The sequence below is a fragment of the Hyperolius riggenbachi genome, chromosome 1 (genome assembly GCF_040937935.1).
Source record: "Hyperolius riggenbachi isolate aHypRig1 chromosome 1, aHypRig1.pri, whole genome shotgun sequence".
Classification (NCBI taxonomy): Eukaryota; Metazoa; Chordata; class Amphibia; order Anura; family Hyperoliidae; genus Hyperolius; species Hyperolius riggenbachi.
In genome coordinates this window covers 566,033,238-566,056,761 of record NC_090646.1, presented here as the reverse complement: position 1 = coordinate 566,056,761, position 23,524 = coordinate 566,033,238, and the positions used below count along the sequence as shown (strand labels likewise).

The following is a 23,524-nucleotide window of genomic DNA, read 5'->3' as shown; positions in this document are numbered from 1 at the left end:
GATCCTGTGCAGGAGCACTAGCTATCCGATTCTGTGCAGGAGCACTAGCCATCCGATCCTGTGCAGGAGCACTAGCTATCCGATCCTGTGCAGGAGCACTAGCTATCCGATCCTGAGCAGGAGCACTAGCTATCCGATCCTGTGCAGGAGCACTAGCTATCCGATCCTGTGCAGGAGCACTAGCTATCCAATCCTGTGCAGGAGCACTAGCTATCCGATCCTGTGCAGGAGCACTAGCTATCCGATCCTGTGCAGGAGCACTAGCTATCCGATCCTGTGCTGGAGCACTAGCTATCCGATCCTGTGCAGGAGCACTAGCTATCCGATCCTGTGCAGGAGCACTAGCTATCCGATCCTGTGCAGGAGCACTAGCTATCCGATCCTGTGCAGGAGCACTAGCTATCCGATCCTGTGCAGGAGCACTAGCTATCCGATCCTGTGCAGGAGCACTAGCTATCCGATCCTGTGCAGGAGCACTAGCTATTCGATCCTGTGCAGGAGCACTAGCTATCCGATCCTGAGCAGGAGCACTAGCTATCCGATCCTGTGCAGGAGCACTAGCTATCCGATCCTGTGCAGGAGCACTAGCTATCCGATCCTGTGCAGGAGCACTAGCTATCCGATCCTGTGCAGGAGCACTAGCTATCCGATCCTGAGCAGGAGCACTAGCTATCCGATCCTGAGCAGGAGCACTAGCTATCCGATCCTGCGCAGGAGCACTAGCTATCCGATCCTGCGCAGGAGCACTAGCTATCCGATCCTGTGCAGGAGCACTAGCTATCCGATCCTGTGCAGGAGCACTAGCTATCCGATCTTGCGCAGGAGCACTACCTATCCGATCCTGTGCAGGAGCACTAGCTATCCGATCCTGCTCAGGAGCACTAGCTATCCGATCCTGTGCAGGAGCACTAGCTATCCGATCCTGAGCAGGAGCACTAGCTATCCGATCCTGCGCAGGAGCACTAACTATCCGATCCTGCGCAGGAGCACTAGCTATCCGATCCTGTGCAGGAGCACTAGCTATCCGATCCTGTGCAGGAGCACTAGCCATCCGATCCTGTGCAGGAGCACTAGCTATCCGATCCTGTGCAGGAGCACTAGCTATCCGATCCTGAGCAGGAGCACTAGTTATCCGATCCTGCGCAGGAGCACTAGCTATCCGATCCTGTGCAGGAGCACTAGCTATCCGATCCTGGGCAGGAGCACTAGCTATCCGATCCTGTGCAGGAGCACTAGCTATCCGATCCTGTGCAGGAGCACTAGCTATCCGATCCTGTGCAGGAGCACTAGCTATCCGATCCTGTGCAGGAGCACTAGCTATCCGATCCTGTGCAGGAGCACTAGCTATCCGATCTTGCGCAGGAGCACTACCTATCCGATCCTGTGCAGGAGCACTAGCTATCCGATCCTGCTCAGGAGCACTAGCTATCGATCCTGTGCAGGAGCACTAGCTATCCAAACCTGAGCAGGAGCACTAGCTATCTGATCCTGCGCAGGAGCACTAGCTATCCGATCCTGCGCAGGAGCACTAGCTATCCGATCCTGTGCAGGAGCACTAGCTATCCGATTCTGTGCAGGAGCACTAGCCATCCGATCCTGTGCAGGAGCACTAGCTATCCGATCCTGTGCAGGAGCACTAGCTATCCGATCCTGAGCAGGAGCACTAGCTATCCGATCCTGCGCAGGAGCACTAGCTATCCGATCCTGTGCAGGAGCACTAGCTATCCGATCCTGGGCAGGAGCACTAGCTATCCAATCCTGTGCAGGAGCACTAGCTATCCGATCCTGTGCAGGAGCACTAGCTATCCGATCCTGTGCAGGAGCACTAGCTATCCGATCCTGGGCAGGAGCACTAGCTATCCGATCCTGGGCAGGAGCACTAGCTATCCGATCCTGTGCAGGAGCACTAGCTATCCGATCCTGTGCAGGAGCACTAGCTATCCGATCCTGCGCAGGAGCACTAGCTATCCGATCCTGCGCAGGAGCACTAGCTATCCAATCTTGCTCAGGAGCACTAGCTATCCGATCCTGCGCAGGAGCACTAGCTATCCGATCCTGTGCAGGAGCACTAGCTATCCGATCCTGTGCAGGAGCACTAGCTATCCGATCCTGTGCAGGAGCACTAGCTATCCGATCCTGCGCAGGAGCACTAGCTATCCGATCCTGGGCAGGAGCACTAGCTATCCGATCCTGGGCAGGAGCACTAGCTATCCGATCCTGTGCAGGAGCACTAGCTATCTGATCCTGTGCAGGAGCACTAGCTATCCGATCCTGGGCAGGAGCACTAGCTATCCGATCCTGTGCAGGAGCACTAGCTATCCGATCCTGCGCAGGAGCACTAGCTATCCGATCCTGGGCAGGAGCACTAGCTATCCGATCCTGTGCAGGAGCACTAGCTATCCGATCCTGCGCAGGAGCACTAGCTATCCGATCCTGTGCAGGAGCACTAGCTATCCGATCCTGTGCAGGAGCACTAGCTATCCGATCCTGGGCAGGAGCACTAGCTATCCGATCCTGTGCAGGAGCACTAGCTATCCGATCCTGTGCAGGAGCACTAGCTATCCAATCTTGCTCAGGAGCACTAGCTATCCGATCCTGCGCAGGAGCACTAGCTATCCGATCCTGTGCAGGAGCACTAGCTATCCGATCCTGTGCAGGAGCACTAGCTATCCGATCCTGGGCAGGAGCACTAGCTATCCGATCCTGTGCAGGAGCACTAGCTATCCGATCCTGTGCAGGAGCACTAGCTATCCAATCTTGCTCAGGAGCACTAGCTATCCAATCCTGTGCAGGAGCACTAGCTATCCGATCCTGTGCAGGAGCACTAGCTATCCGATCCTGTGCAGGAGCACTAGCTATCCGATCCTGTGCAGGAGCACTAGCTATCCGATCCTGTGCAGGAGCACTAGCTATCCGATCCTGTGCAGGAGCACTAGCTATCCGATCCTGTGCAGGAGCACTAGCTATCCGATCCTGTGCAGGAGCACTAGCTATCCGATCCTGCGCAGGAGCACTAGCTATCCGATCCTGTGCAGGAGCACTAGCTATCCGATCCTGGGCAGGAGCACTAGCTATCCGATCCTGTGCAGGAGCACTAGCTATCCGATCCTGTGCAGGAGCACTAGCTATCCGATCCTGTGCAGGAGCACTAGCTATCCGATCCTGGGCAGGAGCACTAGCTATCCGATCCTGTGCAGGAGCACTAGCTATCCGATCCTGTGCAGGAGCACTAGCTATCCGATCCTGTGCAGGAGCACTAGCTATCCGATCCTGTGCAGGAGCACTAGCTATCCGATCCTGTGCAGGAGCACTAGCTATCCAATCTTGCTCAGGAGCACTAGCTATCCGATCCTGGGCAGGAGCACTAGCTATCCGATCCTGTGCAGGAGCACTAGCTATCCGATCCTGTGCAGGAGCACTAGCTATCCAATCTTGCTCAGGAGCACTAGCTATCCGATCCTGTGCAGGAGCACTAGCTATCCGATCCTGTGCAGGAGCACTAGCTATCCGATCCTGCGCAGGGACACTAGCTATCCGATCCTGGGCAGGAGCACTAGCTATCCGATCCTGTGCAGGAGCACTAGCTATCCAATCCTGCGCAGGAGCACTAGCTATCCGATCCTGTGCAGGAGCACTAGCTATCTGATCCTGTGCAGGAGCACTAGCTATTCGATCCTGTGCAGGAGCACTAGCTATCCGATCCTGCGCAGGAGCACTAGCTATCCGATCCTGTGCAGGAGCACTAGCTATCCGATCCTGTGCAGGAGCACTAGCTATCCGATCCTGCGCAGGAGCACTAGCTATCCGATCCTGCGCAGGAGCACTAGCTATCCGATCCTGTGCAGGAGCACTAGCTATCCGATCCTGTGCAGGAGCACTAGCTATCCGATCCTGGGCAGGAGCACTAGCTATCTGATCCTGTGCAGGAGCACTATCTATCCGATCCTGTGCAGGAGCACTAGCTATCCAATATTGCTCAGGAGCACTAGCTATCCAATCCTGTGCAGGAGCACTAGCTATCCGATCCTGTGCAGGAGCACTAGCTATCCGATCCTGTGCAGGAGCACTAGCTATCCGATCCTGTGCAGGAGCACTAGCTATCCGATCCTGTGCAGGAGCACTAGCTATCCGATCCTGTGCAGGAGCACTAGCTATCTGATCCTGTGCAGGAGCACTAGCTATCCGATCCTGGGCAGGAGCACTAGCTATCCGATCCTGTGCAGGAGCACTAGCTATCCGATCCTGTGCAGGAGCACTAGCTATCCAATCTTGCTCAGGAGCACTAGCTATCCGATCCTGCGCAGGAGCACTAGCTATCCGATCCTGTGCAGGAGCACTAGCTATCCGATCCTGTGCAGGAGCACTAGCTATCCGATCCTGGGCAGGAGCACTATCTATCCGATCCTGTGCAGGAGCACTAGCTATCCGATCCTGTGCAGGAGCACTAGCTATCCAATCTTGCTCAGGAGCACTAGCTATCCAATCCTGTGCAGGAGCACTAGCTATCCGATCCTGCGCAGGAGCACTAGCGGCTCTCTGTTCAGGTTAAGGCGGAAATAGCCAAACCCGATCGGATGCACTCGACTTGAGTCCTTTGCGCCTGCACAGTAGAGCAGATACGATCGGGTTCGGCTATTTCCGCCTTACCCAAACGAAGAGCCGCTTAGTGCGCCTGCAAGCTTGTCAGTGCTTGTCAAGCTTGTCGATGGAGGTTTTGGGAAGGCCAGCGCTGGATTCCCTGAAGTAACAGAAGAGGGGGAAGCCTCATTAGGACCCTGAGGCTTCCCCCTCCCAAGAGAAGTATCCCCCAGAGGTTGTTTTTTTTAAAGTACAGGTTCTAATCTTTTTTATTAACAGATTGAAAGAGTATGTCAATAGTTACCTACACTTTAACTCTAACATTTATTGCAGCTGCAGTAGGTAACATGCAGACTCATCATTTCTAAACATAGTTCTCTTCTTTGCCCTTGCTCCACCAGTTTGATATGTCTTCAGAGCATCACATTTTTTTTATTTTTTTTTAGTTGTACTTTCACTTTCAGAGACACATGCACCAATCTTGTTTTTGTCTTGTTTTGCTGCAGCATTGTATGTGTCGCCATTTGAGAAGACAATGGGCCCAATCCAGTTAATTTTAAAATATGTGTAGGTCTGCTTTGTAAAATAAATGTATGTAAGTGTAATTTTACTATTTGGCCACAAGATGTCCTTGCACATTACTTTCTGTTGTGTACTATTAGTACGCTAAACAGGAAGTAATGTGTGGATGTGTTACTTCCGACATGATGGTTCCCGACATTAGTGTGTGTAATGGCACACAGCACAGGAGAGCTGTGCCTTGTGTGAGCTTATCATTCTGAGATCAATCTCCAAAAGCCCACAGGAGTCGCACATAAATCAGAATTAAAAGGAAGTTACACATTTTCAGATTCAGGGGTACTTTAATATAATGATATTATAGCTTTTACTGCACTGGCCTGCTGATATCTCTTGCCTTCGTCTACTCTACACCAGGGTTTCTCAACTCAGTCCTCAAGTACCCTCAGCAGTGCATGTTTTGTGGAAGGTCAGGAAAGGGATCTGTGAAGAAGACAGCATATTCCAAGTGGGCAGAGTCTTCACCAGAAAGCCAGGTGCTTTGACTCCGCCTATCTCTTTCAATCAGCAACTAAGATTTGCTGTCAAGTTTAACTAGGCTTTAACACTATTGACCTCCCTAGCGTTACGCCATTCAGGAGGTTTTGCAGCCTCAGAGTACCCCAGTATAATTTTAAAAGATCGCAGCTTGTAAAACTTTTAGCTAGCACTAGGATAGCTACTACATGTGGCCGGCATTCCACCGATTGCTGCTGATCCCCCCCCCCCGATCCCCTGCTAATACATTACCCAGCATGGATCCAGCGATCAGCTCCGCCTACCTAAACATCTCCGCTCTTCTCTATGGGGAGGATTGTACATGACGTCACTGACGTCATGATGTCATGCGCAAACCAGATCCTCCTCATAGAGAGGACCGGAGATGTGCAGGGAGGCTGCGCGATCACTGGATCCAGGCTGAGTAATGCATTAGCAGGGGATCAGGACTATCAGCAGCAATCGGGGGAATGCCAGCCACATGTACTAGCTAGCCTAGTGCTAGCTAAAGGTTTTACAAGCGTGCGATCTTTTAAAATTATACTGAGGGACCACTGGGGCCAGCGAGCGGTATGCCCGACACAGTGTCGGGCATACCGCTAAGGTGGTTAAGGAACATGGAGAACTAGAAACTTCAGAAGGGAAATACAGATGACTGACTGCATTTTTTTTAATAACACTGACTGTGGCAGTCTCACTGACACAGGAACAGGTCTGTTCAGATAGTACTGAAGGGTTAACTGAAATGACTCTGTGGTGATCCTAGTAGCACAACAGACTCCAAGTAGTTGTGTTTAGATGTGACTTTGACTTGTGTGGAGGGAAAAAGCTCGCTCTGTAGAAATTGTCAGCTGTATGTACTGCCTGTCCTGAACACTGTCTGGAAACATTACTATTCATTAAAATAACCTTCACTTCAAAGTAACACCCAGGCTGTAAACCGTCATCTCACATTGTACAGAACACACTGCCCCCCAAAAAGTGAGGAAACGTCCGTCTTTGCAAAGTAATTTGTGGCGTTGAAGATTATTGTTTTTCATCATGGTGACCCTGACTTGGCTGGCTGGGTGCATATACAGATTAAGATGAATGCAGTTATTCCTTGGCTGAGGTCTGCCTCTTTCAGGGCACATTCTCCCTAATGACATGATTGATAGGCTGTACCAAATACAGAGAGGAACTCATTAATCATAGCACTGACTGAATCCAATCATCTGCTTCACCTGCAAAGTGATGGACAGGAAAGGATACATTTTGGGTGATACACTCCTTTGTCAGAGGGCCCTCAACTTTTTCAATGTCATCCTCGTACATGCACAAAGCGCCTCTGATAAAATAAGGTGGTTGTAGCTGCCAAGGAAAGAATAGCCTCAAACTGTCCAGCTAATTCTGTAGAAAGATCTGTGTAGGGCAGCAGCCTCTAATTACAGTGTAGTGATATAATGACAGAGTACAGTATCAAAAGATGCGATTGTACCTGCTTTTATTTTCAGCTACTAAAGCTCTTAAAATATGAGTTCAGGTCTGCATTAAATAATAAGGGCCAGATCAAGTTTAGTGGCCTGTGTAGCTCCAGCTCCACGCTGCAACCCCACCTTCCTTGCCACATACACCACACACACACGGCACAACACCCCCCTACACACACACGGCACAACACCCCCCTACACACACACACGCTTCAACACCCCCCTACACAAACACACGGCACAACCCCCCTACACACACACACGCTTCAACACCCCCTACACACACACACACACGGGACAACCCCTCCTTACACACACACACGGCACAACACCCCCTTACACACACACACACACGCTTCAACACCCCCCTACACAAACACACGGCACAACCCCTCCTTACACACACACACGGCACAACACCCCCTTACACACACACACACGCTTCAACACCCCCCTACACAAACACACGGCACAACCCCCCTACACACACACGCGCTTCAACACCCCCCTACACAAACACACGGCACAACCCCTCCTTACACACACACACGGCACAACACCCCCTTACACACACACACACGCTTCAACACCCCCCTACACAAACACACGGCACAACCCCTCCTTACACACACACACGGCACAACCCCTCCTTACACACACACACGGCACAACCCCTCCTTACACACACACACGTCACAACCCCTCCTTACACACACACACGGCACAACCCCTCCTTACACACACACACGGCACAACCCCTCCTTACACACACACACGGCACAACCCCTCCTTACACACACACACGGCACAACCCCTCCTTACACACACACACACACACACACACTCTCTCTCTCTCTGTAGTTTTTTCAGTAATGACAAACCTATGTGGAGCAACAAACAATGCGGGCTCTTTGGCTCTTAGTGCAGAGTGACGTGAGCTAAATAAAGGTGTGCTTATAATAATGGCTTTGGTTATAAAGGGTGCCAAATTTAAATGTTGTTAAAGTTATCATTTAGTATAATGGGTGCCAGGATATGCCGTAAAATATTGTTTATAATACTGATATTCTACCATTACAATCATAGTGGCATAGTGGTTAGCACATTTTCCTTGCAGCAGTGGGTCACCTGTTCAAATCCCAGTCAGGGCACTATCTGCATGGAGATTGTATGTTCTCCCCATGTCTGTGTGGGCTTTCTCCGGGTACTCCGGTTTCCTTCCACATCCCAAAAACATACAGATAATTTAATTGACTTCCCCCAAATTTTGCCCTAGTCTGCGATACATACACTGTGTGATACAAACATAGACATATGACTAGGGTAGGGATTACATTGTGAGCCCCTCTGATGGACAGTTAAGTGACAAGACAATATACTCTGTACAGCGCTTTGGATGATGTAAATATAAATACTAAATATTTATTTAGTATAAATACTAAATAATAATAATAGCAGTAGAACAATAAAGTGTAATATGCAAAAATCTCATAACCATAAGCCATAAGCCATAATCATAAGCCATGCATCAATACCACCTAGTGGAGGTTGGTGACTATGGAGAGTGATCAGCATGTGCACAATGTGTAATGGCTTACGTGACCCAGGTGGAAAATAGGAGAGCAGAGCAGGATGGAGGTCTGGTGGCAGAGCAGCGGCAGCCACGGATTCCCCACAACCCCACTAGTTCCGCTTTAATTAAGTCATATTATCAAGGGAGGGAAGTAGTGCGCAGAACTAGTGGGGTTGTGTAGTCAGTTAGCTATAGTCTAACAGGATCATCTCAGCTGAACGCAGACAGAGCCCATTGTTCTCCTCACCGATCCCACTCTATTGTGCGCCGAATTGTCATCCCTCTGCCTACCTCCATAACAACAGGAATTACTAGCCTTTAAGCTAGCGAAACATTTGTACAAACCTTGGCCATGTAGAGTCCTGAACCCTGTGGGTGTCAGTAACTGTATGTGGGTGTGTGTATGTATGTATGCACTTTTATTCTGCTATCCCAGTCTCTGATACCTACATTCCAAAATGGTTGTGGTTACTCCTAGTTTTTGATTGGCTACTCTGCTGCCAAGAAGTTCATCTATCTTCCCTGAAAATATGTATGTAGCTGAAGAACTTCCAGCAGTGGAGTGAAGTTTGTGCTTTTCTTTGCTTCATTCATGGCAGATTATTGTGGCGTTAGACGGATACATTGGGGCTGAGGATGACGCACACTTACTGCAGATAAAAATAACTTTCCAACTGATTCTTGCAAATGAAACACCCAGCTCTGTTTCTAGCAGGAAGGGAGTAAAGTGAATATTGCAAAATATTATTTTTAATTTAATTTTCAGAACCATGTACTGGTAATAATCAAAAACAAAACATGAAGTAAAACAGTTCTGTTAATAAAGAAATGATGTCTCATCCTTACAATGCTTGTGGTGATGCGCTACTTGGCAACATGTGGACTTCCATTCAGTCAGAGTATATAAACTGTTTTCACTAAATGCCAACTCTCACCTGTTACAGATTGCAATGCAGTTTAACCTCCCCGGCGTTCTATTAAGATCGCCAGGGCGGCTGCGGGAGGGTTTTTTTTAAAAAAAAAAAAATCTATTTCATGCAGCCAACTGAAAGTTGGCTGCATGAAAGCCCACTAGAGGGCGCTCCTGCCGCATATTTCTGATCGCCTCCGGCGATCAGAAGTAACAAGACCCTCCTTGTTTTGCTTTTCTTGTAGCCATGGCGACGAGCGGAGTGACGTCATGGACGTCAGCCGCCTCCGATCCAGCCCTTAGCGATGGCCGGAACTGATTGGTCTGGCTGCACAGGGCTCGGGCGGCTGGGGGGACCCTCTTTCGCCGCTACTCACGGCGGATCGCCGCAGAGCGGCGGCGATCAGGTAGCACACGCGGCTGGCAAAGTGCCGGCTGCGTGTGCTGCTTTTTATTTTGCGAAAATCGGCCCAGCAGGGCCTGAGCGGCACCCTCCTGAGCTCGTCCATACCGCTCAGGAGGTTAATAGGGCTTGAGCCCACTGACGCAGTTGTATCCGCTTCTGTACGCTTTTCAGCATCTCTAACATTGATGTGCAACTGAAAAGTGGACATTACTGCATCAGTGAGCTCAGGCCCTAAGCTGAGGTGTGATCACATGACTGCGTCAGGTCACCTTCTGTGACCCTTTTTCTGTCATTCACACAAATGCAGTTGCGTACCTACCATAAGGCTTCAGGCGCTCACAGCACAGAGTGTAGCAATGGCTAGGGGTGCCGCTTTGGTGCTCAGCCACTGTGTTCTTCAACTTGGGACCTTTTTTCATAGTATGGGTAACATTCAGGAAAATAGCAGCAGGCAGTGCAGGGGACTGTACTACTTCCTGCACTAGATATAGCACCCCTCCCCTTCCTGTCCTGTGGTCAATGTGTCTCCTTGCTCTTTACACACAGCCTGCAGTGGGTGAATGTACAGAGCAGCAGGGTGAGTGGAGAGAATGATTGCTGTGCTGCAGCTGGGACATTAGCAGGGAGAGGTGGCAGGATGTGTTTAGTGCCTCAGAAGTTGCCTGTCATTAGTAGCCATGTGCACTGGCTGCTGTATTACCAGAGTGCCCTGGACTATTGATTATTTATGCTGATCAGAGTAATTAATCAATAATGCAGGGCAGTCTGCTGTTGCAGAAGCCAGTGGCACTGACATGTTTTACAGCACAGTATAGAGTACAGAGTTTCATAATGGTTAGTTCTGTCCACATCCTGATGACTCCTTTTCCCCAAAAAATCTGCAGTGACACACTTGGCTCCCCAACCCGTTATCCCTCCTATCAAAAAAAATTGGTTGTTTTTTGGTGGGTGTCTGTAAAAATAAGCACCGGGTGTCAAATCCCCTAGGTACGCCACTGCACAAATGTCTCATTGGACTCCATCATCAGGTGGCTGGATAGTGTACTGGTTAAGGGCACTGCCTTTTACATGGGAGATCAGGGTTCAAATCCTGGCTAGGGTCAGTACCTATTCAGTAGGGCACACACACTCACTCACTCACTCACTCACTCACACTCCCTCTCTCTCTCTCTCTCTCTCTCTCTCTCTCTCTCTCTCTCTCTCTCTGGGCAAGACTTCCTAACACTGCAGGGGGACATCTTGAGCGCGTCCTTAGTGGCTGCAGCTCTTGTACGCTAAGAGTCAAACAAGAGAAAAGCGCTATAAGATTATTATTATTATCTTGCTTCACCCTGGAGGCTACATGTAGCATCCGGGATTGGCTTTGCTAGATGCCTTTGTATCCTCCTGTGCGGGTCAAAACGCAACAACTTGGCAACACTGGCAAGCACCACGGAAGGTTGCCAAATGCTTTCCTGCTTGTATGTAAAGGGGGAAGGTGGGGTTGTAACATCCAAAAATATAAAATTACCTAAAAATAGTGCCCCAAATATATATGTAAACTAATTTTTTTTTTCTAAAATACGTCCCTATATGTCCCATCATTTCTACTTTCTTTTTACTTGGCCTGTGTTCCTTTGCTGTACTGTGCCAAAATGTGCCGTGCCAACAGGATTGTGGGACGGCTGTGCCGTTTGCAGAGTGAGAGCAAAATATAACCCACGCTAATATTCTTCCCAGGGCTTGAGTGGGGGAAATAAAGTTGAGTACATTATAGCCCCCATTCTCTAAAGTAACATTGGGTTTGAAATATCAGACTTTGTGCATATTGTACATAGTTGTAAGGATTCCTCCTGTGGCGTGTTCTGTCCATTGCGGTGGAGCCGCAAACAGACAGTTCTGGCTTGTCAGCCTGCATTCACACTGAGTCACATTGTCATTTGCAATTACTCTGCAGTTCTGGGCAGCTCAGAATGCTGTCATCATTCCACCAATGGCTTACTACAGCTGAACTGCAGCCAGATAGCCCTGGATTTCCTGCATGCATGTTGTTGCATAGGACTGCATGCATTGGTACAGATAGTCTTTCAGCTAACAAATGGTAATCAAGCCGGCTCAGGATTGAATGATTACCATTCAGCTGTGTGAAGATTTGCATGCTTGCATCCATTGGCTGATGCCAGCATAAAAGTCTGTCTCCCCTGTTAGACCGGGCCCGTTATAGTTTCAGCTCTGTCTAAGCTGTTACTGGGTCCCTTGATACTGTAAAATATATACCTTGTCTTGTTACTTTCTAGTTCAGTTATCTTGTGGAGTTACGATTATATATTTCCCACGGGGACATATATACGCACTCCTTCTAGTGCAGAGAATTTGTATTGTTTGTATTGCCTAGTTAGTTCGCTGTATTGCTCCAGTCCAGATCTAGTTAGTCTCTTGCTTATGTTATATATTGGTTCATTGCCAATATATACATATTCTAGTCAGCGTTTGTTATTTTCTTTGTATTTGTGTTACGGTGATATATCAGTGCCGCTGATACTGTATTTACGTACTGGAACTGTTGATATCCTGTGTTTTAGCACGTTTCACCCGTGATCACCCGTGCTTAGCTAGCATAGTCCTGTCCTTGTGAGGTAGCCATTGCTGCGGTTGCTATTGGTTACCTCACTCTTATCTTTGTGAATGCTTGCTGTCACTGTGGCAGTGACTAGATTAGCAAGCAGTCATTCTGTCAACCTCTGTCCTCCTAGCCCTGTCCTTGCGAGGTAGCCATTGCTGCGGTTGCTATTGGCTACCTCACTCCAGTATATGTTGTATCTGTCTGAATGTTTGCTATCGCAAGAGCAGCGCAACATCGCACTCCGTTGCCATTGCGTCTTATCAGAAGCCCAGAGCTGCAGTTGCTCTGGGCAGCCAGTGTAGCCTCTTCCATTATCCAGCTCTTAGCCTTGTTGTGTTGGGGTGGTCAGAAAGTATGACCCCCCCAGCATTACAATAGTAAGCAGATCACCTGTAAGTTGTCTCTGTTTCAGGCTATTGCAGTCCAATTTGTCTACCTTCTCTTTGTGAGTCAGACCTCCCATCTCCTTTACTAACTTAGTCATGTGCTTTTGTCTCATCGCTAAATCTCCAATGTCTTTCCTGTAACGTGAGCCAGAGCTCTGTCCTTCATAACGTAGATAGGGCTTTACAAGTAATATATACAGGGACAGTAATATACTAGCATCCCTTGTTTTATTACCTTTACCGTGGTTTGATATGACCCAGCTGAGGGTGGCAAGCCCTTGCATTATTGCAGACTGGTGTTCATAAATCCGGACCAGTTCTGCATATTGACATCTAATCTCCGGTGATCTCTGGCCCTGCATTGCCTCTCCGCATCAGGCCCTCTGTTATCAGCTGTTCAGGCATCAAAGCAAGTGGGAAGACAGGTCTATTTTCACCACTTACCACAGCTTTGTTTTAATTAGCAGCGTTTGCTCTTTATACATTACTTCCATGTAATTATTCTGACTGTTTAGCCAGTGTTCCAGACTTCCTCACAGCGCAGTCAGTGTAAATAGAGCAATTCTTCATCAGTGCCGACAAGAACAAGGACATCTGTATTTCTGATCCAGTCATGTGGAATAAGCTAAAGTGTATACATTTTTACAGTTACATTTACAATGACTAACCTCTTGGCTCTAATGTGCTTTTCTCCCGTACGTCGCGCGACAGGTACGTTTAAGATTACAAAACAGTGAAATTGGCTATTATGCCGACGACAAATACAAATTATTACTCTGCAGATAGATTTCAAATATTTGGCGTTGCAAAATATCTTACTTTTTTTTCTGATAATGATAGTAATTTCCCCAATGCCTAAAAACCTGTATTATACTGAGGAGGTTTTAGAAAACTGAAATGTGCAATGTTAACGTGTGTATAGATTGCGCTGCAAAGGTGAACATGCCAGGGGCACTGCAGTTCTGGTGACATTAAAAGGATTTTATTGTGCCTATTATTGTATCGGGGATATCTAACATCATATACCTTTTTTTTCCCTTTTATTCCCAGTGACTTTGCAATGCAAGAAGACAGCTCAATAGGAAAAGTCCAAGGCAGCCGGCTCGATTTGACTGAGCAGAAAATAAATATGATGGTACTGGATATCTGCCACAAACCAGGTGGCAGCGAGTACCTGAGGCAAATTCATCACATCATCCAGCTCAATGAGGTAAGGAAACTGCCTTTTTGCCGAGCAATTAGGTGTCTATTGGGTTGGGGCAGAGTACGCTGGCAGCTAAGCGTTTGTGAAAGACACGGTAATACTTTTTAAAGTCAACAGTAGACCAAGCGCTGCACTGCAATCCTGCATATTTACATTGCTTCTGTTGTTGTACGCGATTGTGTTATTGTATTTTCTGTACAAAAATGCTCTTCTTTTTTAAGGAATGCACTGTGGAAATTATATGTGAACATATGCACTGTTCTTTAATTCTTAAATCTGAACATGTAAGTGTGTGTATAAGTGAATGCATGTGTATCATTAATTTGTATATGTATAAGGAAACTGTGGACAAAATAATGCAGACATACAATATAATCAGTACCTAATTAAGAGAAGGTATACACTTTGAATTCAGAATGTACCTGCTAAAAGGAAGCCCATATAACCACTCCTCCCTCCATTACTATGACCCTTCTTGGGACCAGACTACCTAACCTACTAACTCTTAAAGGACTACTGTAGGGGGAAAAAGAGTTAAACTTACCCGGGGCTTCTAATGGTCCCCCGCAGACATCCTGTGCCCGTGCAGCCACTCACCGATGTTCCGGTTCCCGCCTCCGGTTCACTTCTGGAATTTCCAACTTTAAAGTCAGAAAACCATTGCGCCTTCACGGCCGTGTCCTCGCTCCCGCTGACGCCACCAGTAGCGCAGGCGCAGACCGTACTGGGCCTCCGGTACAAAAGATGGATTCTGTCTCAGTGATGACTGACCAGGAAGGGGGAGTCTCAGGCTTAAATACTTACCTGATCCAACATCATCGGGTCACAGGTGATGCTCTGCCCCCCTCCTCGGTAATGCCATGTTTTCAAATACTGTCCAAGCTCTTCCAAAACCTTGGTCTGCGTTTCTGCGGTCCACCTCCAGCTCGGCAGCTATCAATTAGGTCGCAGCTGCCAAGCTGGAGGCGGGCTGCAGCAACATAGATGAGCATAGCCAGAACCTTGGCAGAAAATGGGGAAAAAATTGCCATGGCTGCAATATTGAGGGGTTGGAGAGATGACCTGCATGGAGAGATGAAGCCTGAACAGGTAAGTGTTTAATCTTGACACTCCCTCCAATAATTAAGACAGAGCCTGTCATGACGAGCTCTGTCTTTATTACCGGAGGTACTCTAAAAGCGGTTTACACACACTAGAAGCTGAGATGGATTTAAGGTATAATTACACTTTTCTTAATCTAAACCTAGCCGGTTGAGGTAAATATGAATAAAGATGACTCACTAGACAATGATCCTTTTTATGTATAGCTCAAGGTCCCCCTTACAGTAAGCTACCGGACTTTGTGCCTTGGCCTTGGATACAAACACTTTGGAAAATAAAAACCCTGCCAGCTAAAGGTCCTGTGTGTTTGTTTTTAGATGCCTCTCTCTCTTTTTTTGTTTTTGTTTTCATAAAAGGTACTTATATGTTTTCCTTTGAAACAAAATGATCTACAAACATTTGCCCTTGTCCTCAGATATTCCCCCATCCTGCCTGTAGACTGGATGCTAGTCTAATCATGCCTCACAGGAGAACATACAAATATGGGTACATTGTTTCTGTGAAGTCCCATTGTTCAGATATTCGCATTTCCTTTCCAAAGACTGTCACTAGGTCTACGGACAGGAAAAAAAAATGAGGAACGGTGCTTCATAGAACATGGTTAAATTCTGTGATCATTCTTCAGATGAGAACACTTGGGTACCTTTTTATTTAACCCTTTAGATGCCAAGCTCACCCTCTTAAATTGCACCACCGTTAAAGCTAGTTTTAACATTTTTGGTGGGCGTAAAAAAAAACACATATTACAAACCGAACATTCATTGAAGATCCCCTAACCATATATTTTTTAGAAAGCAGAGAGCCAGTAGTATTGCAGTATAGTATTCATGCAGTTATTACATCCCATGGCCATGTCCGTTGTCAGTATTCATTAAAGTAATATTTTCATTCAAAAATACCGTGCTATGACTTGTGGAGTGGATTTTTATTTTTAAGCCTTTAAGGTTCTTTACAGATGAGAGACACGTAACATTTATATCGCCCTTTTCTCCTGGCAGACTCAAAGTGCTTCAGAGTTCCAGCCACTTGGGGCACTCTCCACAGGTGACCTTCAGGGAGCTTTACCTAAAGACCCCTTGCTGTTTTACGTATTGGCTTGAGCCAGGATGTGAACCATTGTCCAATTCTGAAACGCGTTATACATGCAGTCATTGTATATGGCAAAAACTACTATCACAAATAAGTTGCATCAGAATACCCAACTCAAGCAGCTCGAGGTGATGCAAAACTACTAGGGCAGTGTTACCCAACCCTGTCCTCAAGGCCCACCAACAGTGCATGTTTTGTAGAAATCCACAGAGGTAGGTAATCAGCTCTGCTAATTACCTCACCTGTGCATGTTTGTGGTTTTCTGCAAAACATGCACTGTTGGTGGGCTTTGAAGACAGGGTTGGGGAACTGTGTACTAGGGAATAAGCTGCATGTCAAACAAATCCGCCGTGAAAGTGATTATTGGCTAACTAAAAATGAATAAAAATAAGCAAGCTTTCGGCCTTGCAGCCTTCGTCGGGCTTATATCCTGTTAGTTTGCAAGCTGATGGTACAGACAGCTTTTTACATGCAACATCAAAAGGGAAAACAGATATTTTTTTCAAGCATAAATACATGTCATTGTGATGCCTTAATTCAAACAGACCATCTCAATGGGGTTAGAGGTTGTTAGGTACAGTGCATGACTAATAGTTGTCCTATGGACAGAGTCTCCCACCTGAGCTGTAGATCTCTGCAGCTCGTCCAGAGTCACCATGGGCCTCTTGACTGCATTTCTGATCAGGGCTCTCCTTGTTCGGCCTGTGAGTTTAGGTGGATGGCTTTGTCTTGGTAGGTTTACAGTTGTGCCATACTCCTTCCATTTCTGAATGATCGCTTAAACAGTGCTCCTTTTTTTGTAGCCTAAGCCTGCTTTAAATTTCTCAATAACTTGATCCCTGACCTGTCTTGGACCTGTCTGGTGTGATCTTTGGACTTCATGGTGTTGTTGCTCCCAATATTCTCTTAGACAACCTCTGAGGCTGTCAGAGAGCAGCTGTAGTTGTACTGACATTAGATTACACACTGGTGCACTCTATTTAGTGATTAGCACTCATCAGGCAATGTCTAAAGGCAACTGACTGCACTCAGATCAAAGGGGGCCGAATAATTATGCACACACCACTTTGCAGGTATTTATTTGTAAAAAATGTTTGGAATCACGTATGATTTTCGTTCCACTTCTCACGTGTACACCACTTTGTATTGGTCTTTCATGTGAAATTCCAATAAAAATTGATTCATGTTTGTGGCAGTAATATGACAAAATGCGGAAAACTTCAAGGGGGCCAAATACTTTTGCAACCCACTGTATATCCTATTCATTATATGTACTACACATACAATTCATTATTATAATTTTTACTTTTCGCTTCAGGTTTGCTTTAAAGAAAACCTGAACTGAAAATTAAAAGTCAAAATAAGCATACACAAGTCATATTTACCTCCCGTGTAGTCTACTCATCAATCTCTTTCTCCTCTCCTGCTTCCTGTTTGTCCACTGTGATCAATGGAATTCTCCGTCCTCCATTTTGAAAATGGCTGTTACCCCATCACAGCTTTCTGGTCAGCACACTGTTAAACTGTAACAACGCCCACTTGAGCCATAGGGAAACATCGACACATCAGTTCTCCTCTCAGCTGTAACTGACAGCAACTGATCTATAACTGACAGCAACTGATATATTTCAGTTCTGACAAAATGTTGTCAGAACTGGAAGGGATCACTGTAAGAAGAAAATGGTGAGCTTCTGAGAGGAACTGATGGTAAGGTAACTATGTAATGTTCATTTGAAGTTACCTCATGTGTTTATTTTAAATAATTTTACTCAGTACAGGTTCTCTTTAAGGGAGTGACCTGATAAAACGATATTCGACCCTCCTCTCTCCCAATAATAATAATAATAATAATATATAATAATACTACAATGTATATAGCACTGCAGCCACTAAGAGCGCACTCAATAGGCCACCCTGCAATGTTAGGGAGTCTTGCCCCAAGGACTTCTCACTGATGAGGTTAAAACTATTACCCTCACCTTCTCTATGTAGGCATTCAGATAAGAATTCTTTATCCAATGTTAAAAATGAAGGGCTGTTTACCCCTTCATTTTTAACATTGGATAAAGAATGCTTTGTGGTGGCTCCTGATTTACAGTACGTTGTAAGTATCAACATTTTTATCCATGTAACCTCTGGGCAGGATGCAATTGCATCCAACCTGCCGATCACAGTCGCAATATCCTTCCTAAGCCTAAAATGTGAGTGGATGCTTACACTGCTTATAATTTATGTCACCTTGCTCACATGGTGTACTATGCCTATGTATTATGGTTAGGTTATTGCTCTAGCAGCTATATTTTACAAAGAAAGTTGTGCCGTTCAGAACACCTGCATTTCTTTAGAAATATTTCAAAGTGTGTAGGCTTCACTTCTTTTTCATGCTTATATTTCCTTTATGTTATGTGCTGATACAACACAACAGCTACGTACGTCTGGAAAAGATGTAAATAGTCCCGCACAACACATTATACATATTCATTTATTAATTTATCTTTATGAAGTGAAAAATAAGATGCATGCTGAATGTAGTTGTCCCAAATGCACATTGTTCCCTATCAATGTCTTTGCTGTTTGCATTTCCGTTAGGTGTACCTGAATGAGGCATTGACTTCCCAGCCTTGTGAACAGGCGGACAAACGCTCCAGAGCTTTTCAGTTGACCTTGACCAGTGAAGACGACCATCGCTCTTCCTTCAACCCTCTGCATGCGTTCACACTGCCTGGTTTAAGTGTTCTGAGCGAGGTAGGAAGCTGAATAGCAAGAAGTATTCTGATAATTAAATAAAGCAATAGAAGTATATGGGAACCAGTGATAGACAAGGAATGTCAGAATAAAAGGGATTACATGAATTCTCATGATTTCAGGCATGTCATTCATAGAAAATTATTGTGCTTTATAGCACCACAATTTGTATTCACAGCTGTGAAAACAGTGTTATTATGCCTTATGACAACTTACTTCATTCTGGGTTTTTTTTCTGTAGTCATTGATGTCTCCATATGCAATATCTATGTTCTTATATATTAACCTTAAAATAAATACCATTCAAACTTTTCAAATTAAAATTGCAAGGGTGGATAATAAAATGAAAGCTCAACACCAACCCTGTGTATATAAGATATGGTACAGGAAAGAAAGAGTAGCGTAAATCTATATATATATATATGTATACGGAGGCTGCCATATTTATTTCCTTTTAACCACCCTGGCGTTCTGATTAAATCGCCAGGGTGGCTGCGGGAGGGTTTTTTTTAAATAAAAAAAAAACTATTTCATGCAGCCAACTGAAAGTTGGCTGCATGAAAGCCCACTAGAGGGCGCTCCGGAGGCGATCTTCCGATCGCCTCCGGCGCCCAGAATAAACAAGGAAGGCCGCAATGAGCGGCCTTCCTTGTTTTGCTTATATCGTCGCCATAGCGACGAGCGGAGTGACGTCATCGACGTCAGCCGACGTCCTGACGTCAGCCGCCTCCGATCCAGCCCTTAGCGCTGGCCGGAACTTTTTGTTCCGGCTACGCTGGGCTCAGGCGGCTGGGGGGACCCTCTTTCGCCGCTGCTCGCGGCGAATCGCCGCAGAGCGGCGGCGATCAGGCAGCACACGCGGCTGGCAAAGTGCCGGCTGCGTGTGCTGCTTTTTATTTCATTAAAATCGGCCCAGCAGGGCCTGAGCGGCAGCTGCTGGCGGTGTTGGACGAGCTGAGCTCGTCCAAACCGCTCAGCTGGTTAAAGGAAACCAGAAATAAACATATGATAGATTTTACAAATAGATACTATATCTGGTATTTTCACCGCTATGGTATGCCATTTTTGTGTGTTTTTTTTTAACTAAAACTCCATGCAAAACACAGTTTGTCAGAAAAGAATATTATTTAGTGGGCTGTGTGCAAAATGAAATCACCATTTCTAAAAGCCTTTTATGACTGACCAATATAGATTAAAAAAAAAGTTTTTCAATATACCCTTACATTAGCAGCTCCTCCCATCTCATCACAGCTCTCTGTGATGCTGCAAGTATACAGAACAGGGAAGCAGATCCAGAAGGGGGCAGGCTTGGGCTTGAAAAGACATCAGAGAAGACAGCCTCAGCTATAATGATTCCTGAGCAAAGCCAGACTGAATGTTCAGTCGGGGATTTTATCAGGGCTGAACAGTGAAGAATGAAACAGAGAGCAGGGTAGGTGTTTACTCTAATGTTCCCACTGATATATATAGTAAAATGCATGAGGGTGCTTCGTCTCTGGTACACTTTAATAATGAATAAATTCACGTGTACACAAAAGATATAAGATGTACATTTGTCCTAGAGTAAAATTCACTGTAAATGACCCCTTTCATATGTAGCTGTCACTTACAGTAGGTATTTTAATCTGACAGATTGGAATTTCTATTCCTTACCGACAGGTTTGGGCTGACAGAGTGGCCCAAATGTGACGTCACACTGGAGACGGGCGAGTGGAGAGAACAATGCCCTCATCCATCGCTCAGCCATATTGATTCACTAGGCAGGGGTGGGGCTGCAGTGCACACGCTGGATTCTCAGCAAAGGCACTCGTTATCTACAATCTCGGCCTAGCATGTGTACGATGCTTAAGATATAATGTTCATCTAGAACAGGGGTCAGGAACCTCTTTGGCTGAGAGAGCCATAAAAGGCGCATATTTTAACATTTATTTTCCTGAGAGCCATACAATATGTTTCAAACTGGGACAGTGCACATGCGCAGCAAAGGGCTCACGTCCCTGTTGCTTTGGTGATGTGTATACAGTTGATCCGCCAGGCAGCGGCAGTGTCAGACACGTCTTCGGCTTCTCTTGGGTTTCAGCAACATCAGCAATTTCCCAGAGGGCCAGATAGGAGAAATACTGACTAACAGCTTGTACAATTAGCTAGCTAACTTGGATGTTGATTCACTTTGTAGGACGAGATCCCCACACTTTGGCTCAATAGGCTGCCTGTCAAGTGACAGACAGCTTATAGGGCCAATCAAAGTGCAGGGATCTCATCCTACAAAGTCACTGGACCTGACAGGGTCCAGGGTAGGACTGTTGGAGCAGCTGTTAGTTTTGAGGGGAGTGTGAGTAAGTTAGTGGTGCATGCTACAGCAGTAGTGTGCCTACTTTGACAATTGTACTGGCGCTGCCACATTAAGCTGTGCTGCTTGAGCAGTGTAGCTTAGTGAACCAACGCCTACTGATTTGTCTGTGAACCAGATGCAGCCATTAAAAGAGCCACATCTGGCTCCTGAGCCATAGGTTCCCTACCCCTGATCTATAAGAATTGAGATCATTTTTCATTATATTCAAATCAGTTACATTTTCTCCAGTCAGCTGATGTTACAAAATGCCATTGTCAGTGTAAGGCTCTATTCCCACTTGAAGCCAGATCACATGTGGCCTGCTGGAGCGGACAGTGTAGTGTTCTCTCCGAAGGTGCACCTTGGTCCGACTGGAGTCTGCGACGGATACTCTCCACCATAAGCTATAGGGGGGGAACACATCTGCCTGCCCAGGATTATCACAGACTGCACAGTAGTGCGGTCCATCCACTGCAACAGATACCGTAGATCCATTGCAACGTGACAAGTGTGAATGGCTCCTATTAATATAATAGGAGCCGTTCACTGTCCGTGTAGCGATAAGCGGAGAAGGGAGAAAAAAAAAATCAATTTTCAGCTCTAGTGGGAACAGAACATGATATCACTACAGTATCATTCCTTTATAGTAAACTCCCAGGGACCAGGACAAGTAGTTCTATATCAGACGTTTACTATATTAGAATTGGTCATACATTGTATATTTAAACAGACGCATTTGCTGGGACCTGAGGTCTAAGTTTACTATACCCAGAGGTTTACTGTAACGGAATTCTACTGTATCCTGTTTTGCAATTCTGCTAGTCAAAGTCCCAACTGCTCATGTGGTCTGTCAGAGAATTGGTTATTGTTGGTGGAGTGCAGTTCAGTTTCCTTTGGATTAGGGTTCAGGCATTGGTATTTCTTAATTAAAAACTCAGAAAAAAATTGATTGGAAATGTACATCAAGTAATTGACAATCCATCACACACCATACAATTCTTGATAAAGTTGGTCTAAAATTTCCAACATGTCCAATCTCCAAAAATCGGAAAAAAAAACAGGAAATCTGATCGGATTTCTCGATTGAAAGCAAAGAAGGGCTCTCGATTTTTGGGGACAACCGATCGTAACTATTGAATTGGTGAAAAATTGGATCTTTTAATTGTATGGTGTGTGGCCACCTTAAAGGGAACCTTAACTAAGAGGGATATGGATGTTTCCTTATAAACAATACCAGTTTCCTGGCAGTCCTGTTGATCTCTTTGGGGCAGTAGTGGCTGAATCACACACCTGAAACAAGCATGCAGCTAATCTAGTCTGACTTCAGTCACAGCACCTGAACTGCATACTTGTTGAGGCGCTGTGGCTAAAAGTATTAGAGACACAGGATCAGCAGAAGAGTCAGGCAACTGGTATTATTTTAAAAGGATAAATCCATATCCTTCTCAGTCTAGGTTCCCTTTAAGGGCACAGCTCTAGTCCCTGTATGTAGCTCCGCAACTGAAGAAACTGTCTGATAAGAGATGTTAGGGCCTGTTTTCACTACATGCGGATATTGGATGCAGAAAAAACTGACTCCAATGAATGCCTATGGGTAATCTGCATAAGAAAAACCGCTTTTAGTGGAAACAGGCCCATAGCCTAGGCATTCATTGGAGTCATTTTTGTGCGTGTAGTGGAAACAGGCCCTTATGGCCACGACAGCGCTCTGACCTCATCAAGTCTGGATTTACATGAAGACAAACTAGAATCGTCAATGGTCCACACTGCCAATTATGATCAGGGCCGGCGCTACCATAGAGGCAAAGGAGGCAGCTGCCCCAGGGCCCCATAGCTTGTAGGGGCCCCCAGTGGCTACAAGAGGGAAAAAAATTTCAAATCGACCTTATAGTTTTTGAGAAAATCGATTTTAAAGTTTCAAAGGAAAAAAAAACACATTTAAAAACCAGCCGAATTTAATGGTTAATAGCAAATCCACCTTAAATTCTAGAAACCCTAAATTTGCAGGATATGTTAAGGAGATCATTGGAAATAAGAGGAAAAAAATATTTTTCAAAAAGACCTTATAGTTTT

The 23,524-nt window shown here is 46.0% G+C and overlaps 1 protein-coding gene across 8 annotated transcripts in view; it reads left to right on the top strand.

Annotated features, from left to right (window-relative positions):
• The window catches only part of KIAA0825 (KIAA0825 ortholog), a 516,601-nt gene that overhangs the window by 222,385 nt on the left and 270,692 nt on the right, over positions 1-23,524 (top strand). For all 8 annotated transcript variants that reach the window (XM_068247538.1, XM_068247506.1, XM_068247507.1 and 5 more), the window contains 2 exons: positions 14,031-14,190; positions 18,964-19,119. In XM_068247538.1, the coding sequence (XP_068103639.1) occupies positions 14,031-14,190; positions 18,964-19,119 (316 nt within the window). The remainder of the gene's footprint in view (positions 1-14,030; positions 14,191-18,963; positions 19,120-23,524) is intronic.